Genomic DNA, 14,377 nt, shown 5'->3' with positions numbered 1-14,377 from the left:
TCTTCTATCTCTTTCTTGAACACATTTAAAATCACTTCTTTCATCTCAACACTCAAATGTCTTTTTTTGGATCGTTTCCTGGCTGGACACAGAGGATAGCTCACAGTGTCATCAGCAGTGTCTGTACTGGACATCTTGGAAAACAATTTTAAACAATATACTATAACGCACGCCACACAAACGACTGATTACAACCCTGTGCTGGTACCGAATTCGTACCAAGAAGGCGAATTCACCAATGAACGCTGCCCTTTCCATCTGACACTGGGCGATCACGTGAACATCACGCTTCGGTTTTGTTTTACTCTATCTTGGATTTGAATAGACTTTACATTTTTGTTTTTGTAATCAAAAAAATATGATTTCAAAAATTACTTCTTTACAAAAGGCCGAATTCACCAATGAACGCTGTCCTTTCCATCTGACACTGGGCGATCACGTGAACATCACGCGTCGGTTTTGTTTTGTTTTACTCTATCTTGGATTTGGATAGACTTTACATTTTTGTTTTTGTAATAAAAAAAATATGATTTCAAAAATTACTTCTTTACAAAAGGCATAAATAAATTTTTGTTAATTGTAGAGCTGGAAAACAGAAAAATAAATTTGGAGTGAAGCAAACGTTCAAAGGGTAAAAATTTTAAAAAAATGTTATTTTTCGTTGTAACGTTCATTATTTAGTTCATTAAAATATGAAAGAGATTTTGGTTGTATTTTGACGTACTGAATATCCTTGAAAACTGTGAATGAAAAAAGACAAATACAAACTCTTGATGATCAAAACCGGTTTTATTCATATACAAACATTTAAAAGTTTTTTGGATGTACTTAGGGAAATTCAACAAATACTGAATTGAAAAAATATAAATTAATAAATATTTACACCTAAAATGCGTTTCGAAGACTAAGTAGCCTAAAGTATTTCTAGATCACAATGCCGTATTTCTGGATACTTTTTCTGAAACAGTTGAATCAAATGAAAAAATCTGCTTTCCCTGATTAGGTTACTTACTCTTAATTTCAATTCTATCCTATCAATTTCACCGCCCATCATATCAACTATGTTTTCTCCATGCACGAGCATAAAGTCTTCCAATTTATCAATGTTGTCAATTTTTTTGATTTCCTGAAATCATTCACATATGAGTATAAATAGCACTCGAATAACTATATAAAATGTTTAATTTGTTCAATTATTGCGACTATATTACCTCCAACAAATCATTCAGATTCTGCTTATCCAAATATGCTCTTGTTAACTCTCTTCCATCAAAATCCAGCTCTGCTTTATATCTAACCAAATAACTGCCCATATCAATTCCTTTCACGTCATGAATTGCTCTAATCATTATGTCTTTTTCTAACTCTGTATTTATTTTATCCAAATTTTCTTCCGGGATAGATCTAAAAATCAGTTAATTTTCATTAACTTGTTTCATCAAACTTTTATTTCTCACCTCCCTACTAGAGCCGCGACATTAGTGTATATTATGAAAGAAGCAACAGATCCTAGAATACATCCAACAATCAAAGAACCCATTGAGTCTGCAAGGGGGCTGTTAGTTGCTGAAGAGATTCCCATACAACCACCTGCTACAACCACACCTACAACGGCCGCAAAATCTTCTAATAATACGACATTAACGCTGGGGTCTTGCCCTCTGAAAACTGAAAAAAAGGGTTGTCACAGAGTATGTAATATGTGAGTAAAGAAAAAGACAAAAATAATAAATTGAAAGTATCAGGATACGACTGACAGTAACATACTCAAGTAATTCACATTTTTTCACGAAACTATCGGAAAGTATTGAAATTGATCAAAAAAAAATCCATCGTGAAGGGATTGTTGAAATTCAAGCTTGGTTGGCACAAGTGTCCTCTATACTCACACGGAGTTTGAGCGCTATTCGTCATTTAGTTTGTTTACAGTACTCTCGTTATTTTATTACAATTTTGCAACGGATGAAAATATCGAACAGAGAATTTGTTTTAGAATTTACATTGCAAATGGAATTTATTTATTTATTCACGGGTAACTCCCATTTAATATAAGTTATACAAATATCAGATTGTTAACACAAATCTTATCTAATTTAATTATAAGTAATAACAATTTAAACAGTTATAGTAGAGAATTGAAATGAAGCGAGAATAAAAGTAAATGACAGATACAAGCAATTTAAGAATAAGTATATCTTAACTTATTTCTAAGAATATCCTCGGAAATATGAAAGAGATCGAATTTTGTATTATTCCCGTTGATGACTATTCTTGATAAAGGAGAATGCATTCCATAGTTACACCTATGGTAATCTATTGCAAAGGTTAGATTATTTCGTGTTTTTCTAGAGGGAACATGAAGATTTACTTGGGCAAGAAGAGTTGAGCAATTAATTCTAAAATTAAGCAATTTATGAAGGAATATAATATCTATATGTTCTCTGCGTAAACTAAGTTTCGGTAAACCAGTTACAGACCGAATTTCTGCAAAAGAGTGATCACTGAGAGGTATAGACAACTTAAAGGCAATATATTTTATAAATTTGTTTTGTACTTTTTCTATAGTGTACTTATGAATTTCATAAGTTGGTGACCAAACACAGCTACAATATTCTGTAATCGATCTAACCAAAGCGAAATACAATAACTTGATAGAATTAATGTTGGTGAAGTCTTTTGTAGTCCTGCATACAAAGCCTAACATTTTCATTGCTTTGCTAGAGATCTGTTCATACTGCAGATGAAAATCCATTTTGACATCCACCACTACACCAAGATCTCGTATGGATTTCACCGATTCTAATAGTTTGCCTGCTATAGTATACATATTGTTGTAATGAGTAAGTGATCTAGAAAAAGACATACTTTTGCATTCACGTCCATATCATTGTCTACACACCATTCAGTAAAAGATATAATGTCATTCTGAATATGTTCGTAGTCAACTGTGGATACAATGGTTTTGAATATTTTCAAGTCATCAGCAAACATTAATACTTCAGAATGACTAATTTTGGTTTTGATATCGTTGACAAAGATATTAAATAGGAATGGCCCTAAATGGCTTCCTTGTGGAACTCCTGAGCTAACCGAGATTTGTTGAGATGTAAATCCTTTAATTTTTACAACTTGTGTTCTGTTACATAGATAATTTGTGAGCCATTTCAATAAATTCCCAAAGAAACCGATTGCCTCCAATTTTGCACCGAGAATCCTGTGATTAACTGTGTCAAATGCTTTGGAAAAATCTGTGTATATCACATCCACTTGCTGTTTTTCTCCAAAGCATTTAAGATATACTGAGAGTAGAGCAACAAATTAGTATTGGTCGATTTGCCCTGGCAAAAACCATGTTGCTCATCAATTATAACCTGATTCAGAGGGGTCTTTATATTATCGCATATGATGCTTTCCATCAATTTAGGTATATCACTCAATATGCTAATGGGGCGAAAAATTTTTATGTTTGCTCTGTCTCCAGACTTATATATAGGCGTTATGTAACTCGATTTCCATACAAGAGGGACCTCACCTAGACTGAGTGAAGCTGTAAAAAGCAAAAATAGAGGTTTTGTCAGAGTAAATCTACAATTTTTCAATAACATTGTTGTAATACCGTCAGGTCCTGGACCTTTATATGGATCCAATTGAGATAATTTATTACCAATAATTTCCAAACTAATTGCACAACTATTCATTTCCACAGTCTTATCAGTGGTGAAGGTTGGAATTTCATCAACAGTATCAGGCTTGTACACAGATTGAAACTGTTGTGCGAATGCATTTGCAATATCATTACCATTGTCGCAGGTCAAATTATCACAATACATAGTCTCAGGTAAGCCATTATTTTTCCGTTTGGTATTCACAAAGTTCCAAAAATATTTAGTGTTAGATGCTATGTTATTTTCAACTGTTTTAATGTAATTTTCATAACTTACTTTGCAAGCTGATTTGCACTGAGCTCTAATATTGGAAAATATCAGATAGTCATCCCAACTTTTGCTAGTTTTGTATGCTTTGTGAGCTTTTTTCTTTTCCATAGTTAGCACCTTCAAATTAATGTCAAACCAACGGCTTTGAGAGGCGGACAGCAGGAACAAAATTATGTATCCCGTTATAAAAATATCATAAAAACTTTCAGTAACTTGGTTAATGTCAGTTATGTTGCCAAGATATGAGTCCCAATCAATGCCAGCTAGATAGTAATTTAAGCTAACATAATTCGCATTTTTGAAGTCAAAAAGAAAATCTTCATATTCTAGCTCTTTAAAATCATTAGGATTTGATATTGTTATTGCTAGCGCTGGATGGTGGCAACAAACAGTCACTAGATCCTTCTACAATACAGTCATTAGGTTCGTTTGAAAATAAAAGATCTAACATAACACCATAACAATTGTTAATATTATTTAATTGAAAGAGATTATAAAAAGAGAAGCAATCTATCATTGTTTGAGCTGCAATATTGTTATTGTTAAGGGCAGATATACCCAGCTCATAATTAAACCAGTCAATATTCGGCAAGTTTAAAAAAAAAATCTGTTTAAAATCTGTTTTTCCGTTAACCAGCTGTCGCACCCCTACGAACGACAACCCTCAGAAGTCGAAACTTGTGCGAGCTAAGGATTAACGAGGTCTTACCTTTTAACGTGTGATTCCTAACACGGGTTGGACGATAGCAAGTGAAGATCGATCGTTCAGACTAGGGCTTGAACCACCGACCAACACGGCAGTCAATTCGAATGAGTGAACAAAGCACCCACGCCGAACCGCTTGGCTACCGACTGACCAATCTCCTAATAAATCTCCTAATAAAAAGAATTTATGCTGAGGAAACCTATCTAATACACTTTCAACACTGGCACAATGTCGTATGCGTGTGGGCTAAAACTGTTGCATAAGATTTAAGAAGATTCGACTTTATCAAAAACACGTGCATTAAAATGGCACAGTGCATTTAAAAGCGTTCGAGATGTAGTAGAAGATTTACCTTGGTCTGGTCGGCCATCAACATCCACAACATCGCTAAAGTAACGAAAGTAAAGAAAATGGTCACTGAAAATCGTCGTTTTAGTCTAAGAGAGATAGCCACTGAATTTTCTATGTCTATTGAATCAGCTCGTACCAGTTCGTACCGTTCCCACATTCATAAAACACATTGTAACTGATGGTGAGACATGGATTACAAATTTGATATGATAACGAGTCAACAAGCTTTGAAATGACGCTTTCTAACTAAGCCGAAACAGAAAAAAGCTCGTTAAAGTCGATCAAAAAGTGATGATAATTTTTTTATCACCGCGGTGTTGAGCACCCAAAATTCTTGGGTGAGACAATGAATAAAGAATAATATTTGAGCGTTATTCGGCATTTTAGATAGCAAATTCGTCGAAATAGACCATCCATATGGAAAGAAAAGTCATGGATTTTGCACCACGATAACACACAATCTCACAAGGATCTCATTGTAAACGAATTTCTAATCAAAAATTCAACAAATTTCATCGAATAGCCACCATATTCACCATATGGCTCCGGCCGATTTTTATTTTTTGAAAACTCAAATTACCGCTTTGAGGCACCCGTTTTCGGTCGATAGATGACAAAAGATAAGGAATTTTATTTGTTTGGTCGTGATACTCAGACGGTTCACACCGTTCTGAAAAAACCATGCCCGGTTCTGATGATGGGGCAAACACCCCGAAACCGGTCTGTCGGTTGGTCGGATAGACCAAATTAGATTAATTTCTGCTTTTCATAGTGGGAAATAACTTGTAACGAATCTTCCAAATCGTAGACATTGCACAGGTGCCTGATGGTAACTATAATGTTTCTGAAGTATAAAATGTTATCATTTAGAAGTACTTTCAGCAGTTGTGCTTGAGAAAGATATTGTATAATGGAACACGTATCAAGGTTCTGTAAAACGATCGTAGTGAGAATCTCAATAAACTGAATTAGTAACATATCATTTTAAAATACTTTGCACTCGTAAATATTGTCATTCAATCAAATGCATACTCACTATAATCTTTTACTGACATTTTGGCACCTTTAGCTCCCTTCCTTATTGAATTGAAGGCCACCACCCAAGTAGCTCCTTCTGAAACTAGTGATCCTCCCAGTATGAAATATGCCTGAAATGTAAATAGTTGTTTTCTCGTTTTACAATAAAAGCATTTATGTAAAAAAATTCATTCAACATTCATAGTACTTCATAAAACAAAAATTAGCTTGATTTTGGTAAAATTTCAAGAAAATTGTGTATCTCAAATATTGCCTTTATTGCTTCAGTTAAAAAATTCACAAGCGGAGGCCATCTATTCAGTTATTTCTGCTTATTGTATTCTCACCCAATACAAGTTTTCTATCGGAGTTGGATAGATGAGACCCGATATTCCATGATAGAAAGATAAACCAGTTCCTACACAAAATATTCCGACGCCTGAAATGAGTGAAGCCACATACTTCATATTAGAATATCCATAGGGGTGATAAGAATCAGCAATCTAAAAAATGTAGATATATAGCAGTTATCTATGCACATTTTGTAAAATAAATTTACTGACTTCTGTATTATCAGCTACTAGAAAAAAAAACATAGTAATATGCTTAGATGCATCCTCTGAACACATTAATGTTTCCAAACACACTCATGGTTACAATATATATTAGGGAGAGCAATAACTTATTCACTTTTTCTTAGATAAATATGTTCATGGGTGTTCAATATACTTTTGACATAGGATATATCTCAAATAATCAGCAGAAATTTGACCAAGGTGACAACATCATTTTTCTCATTGATTTTTATATTTTCTTATTAAAAATACTCTATTTAAATTGAAAGAGTACATTTTTAGGAGATTAATTTTTGGGAAAGAAAAGTTTTGGCTTTCTACTTCTCCATCTTGATACAAAAAATATAGGAATCTTCCAAAGAAGGCAATCAATTTCAAAAATTAACTCCATATAAAGATTTGTAGATTATCCAAAGAAGTAACTTTCAGGCACAAACTGAAAGAAAAAACCATCTCGAAACAGATATTTTCATATAAACATTGAATTACACGAAAGAAAAATACTTTTGAATCAAATACTTTTATATGAAAGCTGAATTATACGAAAAACATTATTTCTATTCCGTTTATATTCCAAACATTCGTAATGGAATTGCATCAGATATCACTCACATAATTCCTACACGATATAATTAATGAAAGAAGCAAATTTCACTTACACAAAACACTGTCATCCTTTCACTTAAAAAAAAAAATCCTTTGGGTGGGATTCAATCAAATGAGCGAATGAATGTTATTTACGTAGTCACGAGGACATGTGTGGATTCGACCCATTCCGTGACAAAAAGTCCTAATTTTATGAACGAATTGAGTGTTTTTTATAATGTTATCCGTATTTGGTACTGAAGAGCCAAAAGGCAAGTTTCTGATGGCGAAACATCAAGATGTCTACCAGTGAGGATGACAGTGTTCCATGTAAGTGAAATTTGCTCCTTTCATTAATTAGATTGTGTAGAAATCCTGTGAATGATCTGATTCAATTCCATAAGAGTGTTTGGAATACAAACGGAATAGAAAAAATGTTTTCATATAATTCAGCGTTCATAAAAAAGTATTTGTTTTGAAAGTATTTTTCTTTTGTGTAATTCAATGTTTATATGAAAATAACTGTTTCTTGATGGTTTTTTCTTCCAGTTTGTGCGTGAAAGTTACTTCTTTGCATGATCTACACATATACAGTTAATTTTTTAAATTGATTGCTTCCTTCCTTTCTTTGGAAGATTCCCACATTTTTTGTATCAAGATGGAGAAGTAGAACCAAAACTTTTCTTATTATCTTATTATTATTGACATATTAGTGTTATGAAGTATCCGCAGTTCATTAAATAGGAAAAAGTTAGAAATCAAACCAATGCATCAACATACAGAACAGTGAATCCCAAAAACCTCAGTTGTTATTTTGTTTGGCTGGAGGTAAAAAAGTAAGTTACATTACCTTACGAAGAAAAGGTAACGAAAGTATCATGAACGTTGAAATATGAGTCCTATAGTTTATCTTTTATACTTTTCTGCATTACCTTACCTCACTTTTATGCAAACAAGGCTTAAGCCTTGAGAATTAACCTACTTCAAAATATATTCTTCAACAGTTCATTCATTGAACTGACATTTCGATTTGAAATATATAGTTTATAGTATCTAATGAAAAACAATAATAAGAACATGGAATCTGAAAGTGAAAATGAGTGGACCCCATTAGAAATTTTTAATGTGGCGAAAGGTTTTTCACTTAATAATAAAATGAGAATAGTAAGAAACTCAAAGAGCTATATTTCACACAAATTTTATAGCAGCTTTAAGAAGCAGTTGGTGAATTAGGGAATGGTAAACCAGTGATCATGTGTTCAAGTCAACCCGGCGGTAGTTTTTCAATTTTTCTTTAACCTCAATTTTCAAACTATATAATTGAATGAAATAACAAAAATAGGAGATATTTTTTATTGCTTTTTAAAATTGTCTTCTTGATATAAAATTACTTTCATTCGGGATATCCTTCACACATGAATTTAATTTAAAATATTCACTACTCATTACGTTTTCATGAGTAATAACCACATTTCTCAACATTAACATTAATTGGGTTAGATTTCTAACTGTATTGAATTATAGGGGTGATTCTAGATCTGCTGGTGTGAACATTCCAACTAAACTTCAAATTCGTTCTGTGATATTTTACCCAGCTATTGTTTGAATATACCTTCCTAAGAATTTACATCAAGAAAAAAAGAAGAGAGATAGAAGAAAAAAAGGATCTTCTCATGGATTAAAAATCTGTTAACACCATGTTAACACAATGGGATTTTGAATCTCTATATATTATTCTGAGATATTATTTAGCTGGATTCAAAATCTTACAATGAATTGATAGAAAGGAGATTCACGATAGTCTTGACCCTTTCTCCACCAGTAAATTCATGAAAATTCAATTGTGGATCACCCATATATCTCGACAATATTCTTATAACGAATCTGTCTCAAAAAATTATTTACAATAAAATGAATTACCTGCACCGATTTGTGAATTCCATAAGCCAAAATTAATTGATTAATGGTATCAGCTAATGAGTGTATACATTCTGAAAACATGCTATGTGATCCTGTATGAAACCAGGCAAATAATTTGAATAAAAAATTTAATCCATTTCTGAAATAATATTCAAATAATTAAAAAACAGAATAATACAAGTCACGCCGAGATCCAGTATATGAGAGGTTACTTAAATATTGCTGACATTTATAGAGATAACTAAAAAAATTATACTGTTGTCTTGGTGTGACTTGTCTCTCACCTCAAATTTGGACTTACATGGCAACCGCAGTCATAACCACTCTTCCTGATCTTCCAAGCAAACCTGATTCTTCCTCGGCTAGCTCTGGCGGTTTATCCATTTCTCGCCTAAAGTCTCTTAATCTTCGCTTCATAGTGAATATATCTGAAAAACGCTCATTCGGTAAAAGACAACAAAAGTTTTAATGGCCTAGGAGCTGATACATTAGCTAGACATAGGAATGAAGATATATATTCAAAAAATGTAAAAAAATAAAAGTTAAAAATAATCTTCAGATTTAATTTTATCTATTATTGTCATTACTGGTGACGCCTTATTAAATATCTTTATTGATTAGGGCATAAACATAACAATGTCATAATATGGGATACAATTGAAATAAGTTAAATAGGCCTATAAGAAAAATCAGTTTTTTTATAAAATTCTGAGGTTTGATTTGAATGAATGCAAAGGGGCACTGCATTTTGTCCTAAAGTTGTTACGAGTGAAATAACAATTTGTATTTTTACGAGTGTGGTCGTAAAATCATGGATGCTTGGTTAAAAAAACATCATGCATTGTGAATGAACCGCTACGAATCAAAATAACCACAAATGCCTATTCATTTTCCTTCATACATTACATCAAGATCGCCCAGGAGAATCCCTCAATCAAAGAAAAGGAAGTGGAAGATTTCACAAAAAACACGTTTGGGAATGTCCATTAATGATTCGTTCAATTTTTTTTTACTTTTAAATATATTACAACTGGTCCCATATAATATTTACAGTCCTTATTGAACATACCTAATCTTAGAGATGTATAACGATTGACAGCTAGTAACGCAGCAATTTAATGTTTGTACATTGAAATTCTTTTGAAAAATGGAAATGAATACCACGTGATTCACCAGTTCTTACATCAAAGTATTGAGGAACTCCACAAACACTTTCACTAATGATTGAAACATATGGTTATATAACTTTTTTCAATAATATTAAGGATTTTGACCAAATAGTCAAAACCAGAACAAAATGACAACTATGCCGATTTCGACAAAAAAAAAAACTTGAGTTGTCAAAATAAGAAACATTTTGAATACTCTGTGGCGCGGGCGAATGTTTTTAACAACAACAAAATGTCCCGTCGGCAGGTGGAAATATCAAAAGGTCTCAGTGTTTTGTCTGTGTTTTGTGAACAGAATTCGCTATATGGAAACGGTTGGCGAAAAAAACAAGCAACTATTCAGATATAACACGTCTGTAGTTTGTATTCTGTTTTGAAAAGTTTGGTCCCAGTATATTTAACAAGTTCTCAAATTCGTGATTGGACATTCTTAGAAAATTACGAAACGATGATCTCAGTTCCACTCATTTCTATATCATCAATTATCAAACCTGCCATAACTGTATCCGTTCCATTAATCTATTCTTCTTCTTAACAATAATCTCATCTACTATTTTGATTTTTTTGCTTTCACTCCTTTCGCTCAAAAGATTTGATTATGAAAAAGCAGCCCATTATAAAAACATAGTCTAGTCTGGGCATGATGAAAACTGTTCATGTAGTGGAAACAATAGGAATCATTTCATAAATGTGAAAAACAGTTGTCATACACCAAAGGTGTGAAACTACAAAAAAGCTATCAATTTCCTTATTGTAATTGACCACATGCTATATGAATCAACTGGTGGCTCAAACATAAAAAATATATTTGACATATATTTGAATCATTTCATTGGTTAGAGCTTCTGAACAAAATATAAAACCCGGTCACCACTCAATCCCATCGAATATGGTAAATTTCAAACTGAACAAAAAAAATGTATGTGGCGCCATCTAACGGGGAAGAATGAAGTTCAAAGAACTGGTGAAAATTCAGTAGTGCCAACAATAAAATATAAATCCCAGGCACCACAATATGGGGCTGTGGACTGTGTTGCCACTTCCTTCCCATCATACATAACCAACTAGAGGGAGTAGATTGTGAGACAGGCTATTAAATTTTAAGTATTGGTATCATCAAAGACTTCAGTTCTATAATGTGATGTCGTACACAAGGTTGTGAATGATTCACTCAATTATCTGATAAATGCATTGAAAGCCAAATTCAAAAGGCAATACAATCCAGAAAAAAAAGGAACTTCCAATGAAAATTATAGGGGAACACAACGTGAAATTGTAGATGTGGATCAGTCTACACTGGAACCACAAAAAAAATTGTAACTACCCAGCTCTCTGAACACAAGACAAATTTTCACCAGGGTATACTGACAAATCAGCAGTAGTGGAACATGCACTCTGAGAAGACACCCACGTTATTGTGCTTGAATAGATGAAAGTGTTCGATAGAAATCGGAGCTATTACTAAAAACTGAAGGTGGAGTCAATTGAAATTCATAAAAAAAAAACAAATGAAAAGAATAGTGAATTACCATAAAGTTTTGCCACCTGCACTAAATGAACACGAATGAGATCATTTAATTGAAACAATAGGAATTAAGCTGCTTCCACCACCAATGAAATAAAATCAGTGCTCAAACCTTGAGTGTAATATACGCTTTGAGGACATCCAGAACAGTTTGTCCTTTGTCCTCATTGCTCTAAAATCTACCAGTCTTAGGCAAAACTTCAGGCATAAAAACCTGAAGATCATATCCAACAAATGTGGAAAATCAATCTAACATTAAAAAATAATTACACTGAAGAAGACACTTTTTTTCTTACAGATAAAAGATGTGTACTCACTTTGTTGATACTTCTTTTTCTCTATATCTCTTTTCATAAGTTCATTTTTCAGATTTTCATGAGATTTCCACACCTCCAGGGCTTTTGCTTCAACATCCTTTCTCCAGTAAACGGTAATAGGCGGTTCAGATTCGTAAGGAGAACGCCTTTTTGTTTTAGGGAGGGATTCCAAATCTGACGGTTTCAGTAAAAAATCAGACATTGCTTTTACTGGAGTTATAAAATTTCTTTCAAGTGATTGCACTGTAAGATCCAGACGTTTTCTTTCTTTTGGTACTTGTTTAACTATAACGAACACAAAAGGAATTATCAGTGAAAACAAATTCAAAAAATAGGTTACCCTAATATACAATAAATTGAAAAATGTTCAATAATTCTGAAAATAATATTCACTAGTTCTACTTTTCTCTTCTTCTATTTTACAAATAATATTTACTAGTTCTACCGAGTAGTGCTACAAATCCTATTTTTTACTTGAACAATAAGTGTTGAGCAATGTCAATGACTGCTTCTGGTCTGAATAAACTGCTTGCAGCAACTGTTCTAAGAGAACAAGTTTAAGTAAAAAAGGTGATGATATCTCCTCCTATGAAGACGCCATCTATGGAAAACTTGTCTATTTATCGATTTGAGTTTTCTGTTGGTCCCACAAATGGCGTCTCCGAAAGGGGAGATGTTATTGTCAATTCTAACTCGGGCTTATTCTTTAATGATAGTTGAGTCGAACAATGCATTCGTGATTCAGTCTAGAACAACTGATGAGACATTTGGCAGATCGAAACAGTGTTGTTTGGTGTTGAAATACAAATGCTGTATTTTTGGCATTAGATCCAATTGATTACTAAATTGGACTAAAACATAGAAAGTAGGTACAGAATTCATGTGCCACCTTGGGACGCTAACTTCACTTGAGTAAATAAGGGCCTTTTGTTATTTACTGGAAAACTTTTTCGACACCTAGTGAGTCAATCGTCACTTGACCTAATAGGAGTAACATGTACCTTTCTATTTCAAACCTATTAGTCCACTGCCGTTCTGTGAGTGATATGTTTACACATTTACTTTAGTACAATAGAATTATCTTCATACATTCATTTATAATAATGAAAAAACTTAGATGTGATATTATGTTGATTTCTCTCACCTTCAACTTGATCACTTTCTACTTTTCCAATTATCTTTTTTGTAAGCTCTTTAATTGAATCTGATGTGGTTCGTCTTCCAGGTTCATTTTCATTCTTTTCTTCTAGACTCTTCTCCTTAACATTATCCAAGAGAATTGTTGCTTCTTTATTCGTTAATTGAGAGGAGACTTTCATCACATTTTCTTCTTTCTTAACATTCTGCTCATTTTTTGGAGGGTCATTTTTATTTTCCTTATATAAGACACTTGTCCATGAGAAAAAACGTTGATTAATTTTGCTTTGGGGTTTGCAAACTATACTCAAATGTCTTACTGAAAAAAACACCACTTGTAGGTAACTTAAAGAGCCTATAATATGCCGATAAATCATCATTAAATGATTTATTTCAGTTTCAAAAGAATACAATATGATGAAGACCCTATAAAGTGAAAGTGAATTATTGTTACTATGTTGAAACTTACAGTAAGTGTAAGTAAACATCAAATATTTATACATAAATAAAACAATCCCAAAATACGGTAATGGTTTAAAATCAGAGAATTCTACTAATGTGTAGTAACATATCAATGAAACGTTTTTTATTTTTATATGAATATATCTCGAGTCCTGTATAAACTCATGAAGAATATTTTGAACAGCCTACCTACATAATGTTAGAAGTGAATTATCAAAAGTATACATAAGATCTAGTATTTCATATATATAATATATTGGCAAGTATTACATCTGACAGGAAGTATTGCAGCTGCAAAGTTGTTTGGACACCTACCCCAAATAAACATAGGAACACTGCAGCAGAAACACTTTATTTGGACTTGATACAAAGGGGCCTTCAGGGTTCTCCACAAATTCAAAGTTTTCAATTTGATTATCATCAACAAACAATTTCAAGTAAACTATTAAAAATCGTACAAACCTTTCAATTGAATATGATTCTTCTTTAATTCAATTGTCTGGTGCCAGACATATCTGGAGAAAATCAAATAATTACGGGTTAACATATTTTGCAATGAATACAAAAACTGACTACTATTATTTTACTGGATTTCCATTTACATTTATTAGGTACTATCACAGAACAACCCAATATTTAAATCATTTAGAAAAAACATCCTTTTTTACATTCCTCCCT

General features: G+C 32.7%; 1 protein-coding gene across 1 annotated transcript; it reads right to left on the bottom strand.

The window, feature by feature from the left end:
* Positions 1-770: 770 nt before the first annotated feature.
* On the bottom strand, positions 771-14,042 carry ZnT49B (solute carrier family 30 member 9). Its single transcript, XM_074170008.1, has 11 exons — positions 14,015-14,042; positions 13,245-13,556; positions 12,101-12,385; positions 9,391-9,517; positions 9,090-9,228; positions 6,357-6,512; positions 6,029-6,140; positions 1,458-1,668; positions 1,212-1,404; positions 1,013-1,126; positions 771-958 (listed from the first exon to the last, which is right to left on the bottom strand). The coding sequence occupies exons 1-11, from the start codon at positions 14,025-14,027 to the stop codon at positions 914-916; spliced, it is 1,707 nt and encodes a 568-aa protein (XP_074026109.1). The 5' UTR covers positions 14,028-14,042; the 3' UTR covers positions 771-913.
* Positions 14,043-14,377: the final 335 nt, after the last annotated feature.

The sequence above is a fragment of the Leptinotarsa decemlineata genome, unplaced genomic scaffold, assembly GCF_025532065.1.
Source record: "Leptinotarsa decemlineata unplaced genomic scaffold, Ldec_3_MD MMD2_P_RNA_scaffold_6, whole genome shotgun sequence".
NCBI lineage: Eukaryota > Metazoa > Arthropoda > Insecta > Coleoptera > Chrysomelidae > Leptinotarsa > Leptinotarsa decemlineata.
The sequence above is the reverse complement of the archived record's forward strand: the minus strand, read 5'-3'. Positions and strand labels throughout refer to the sequence as shown.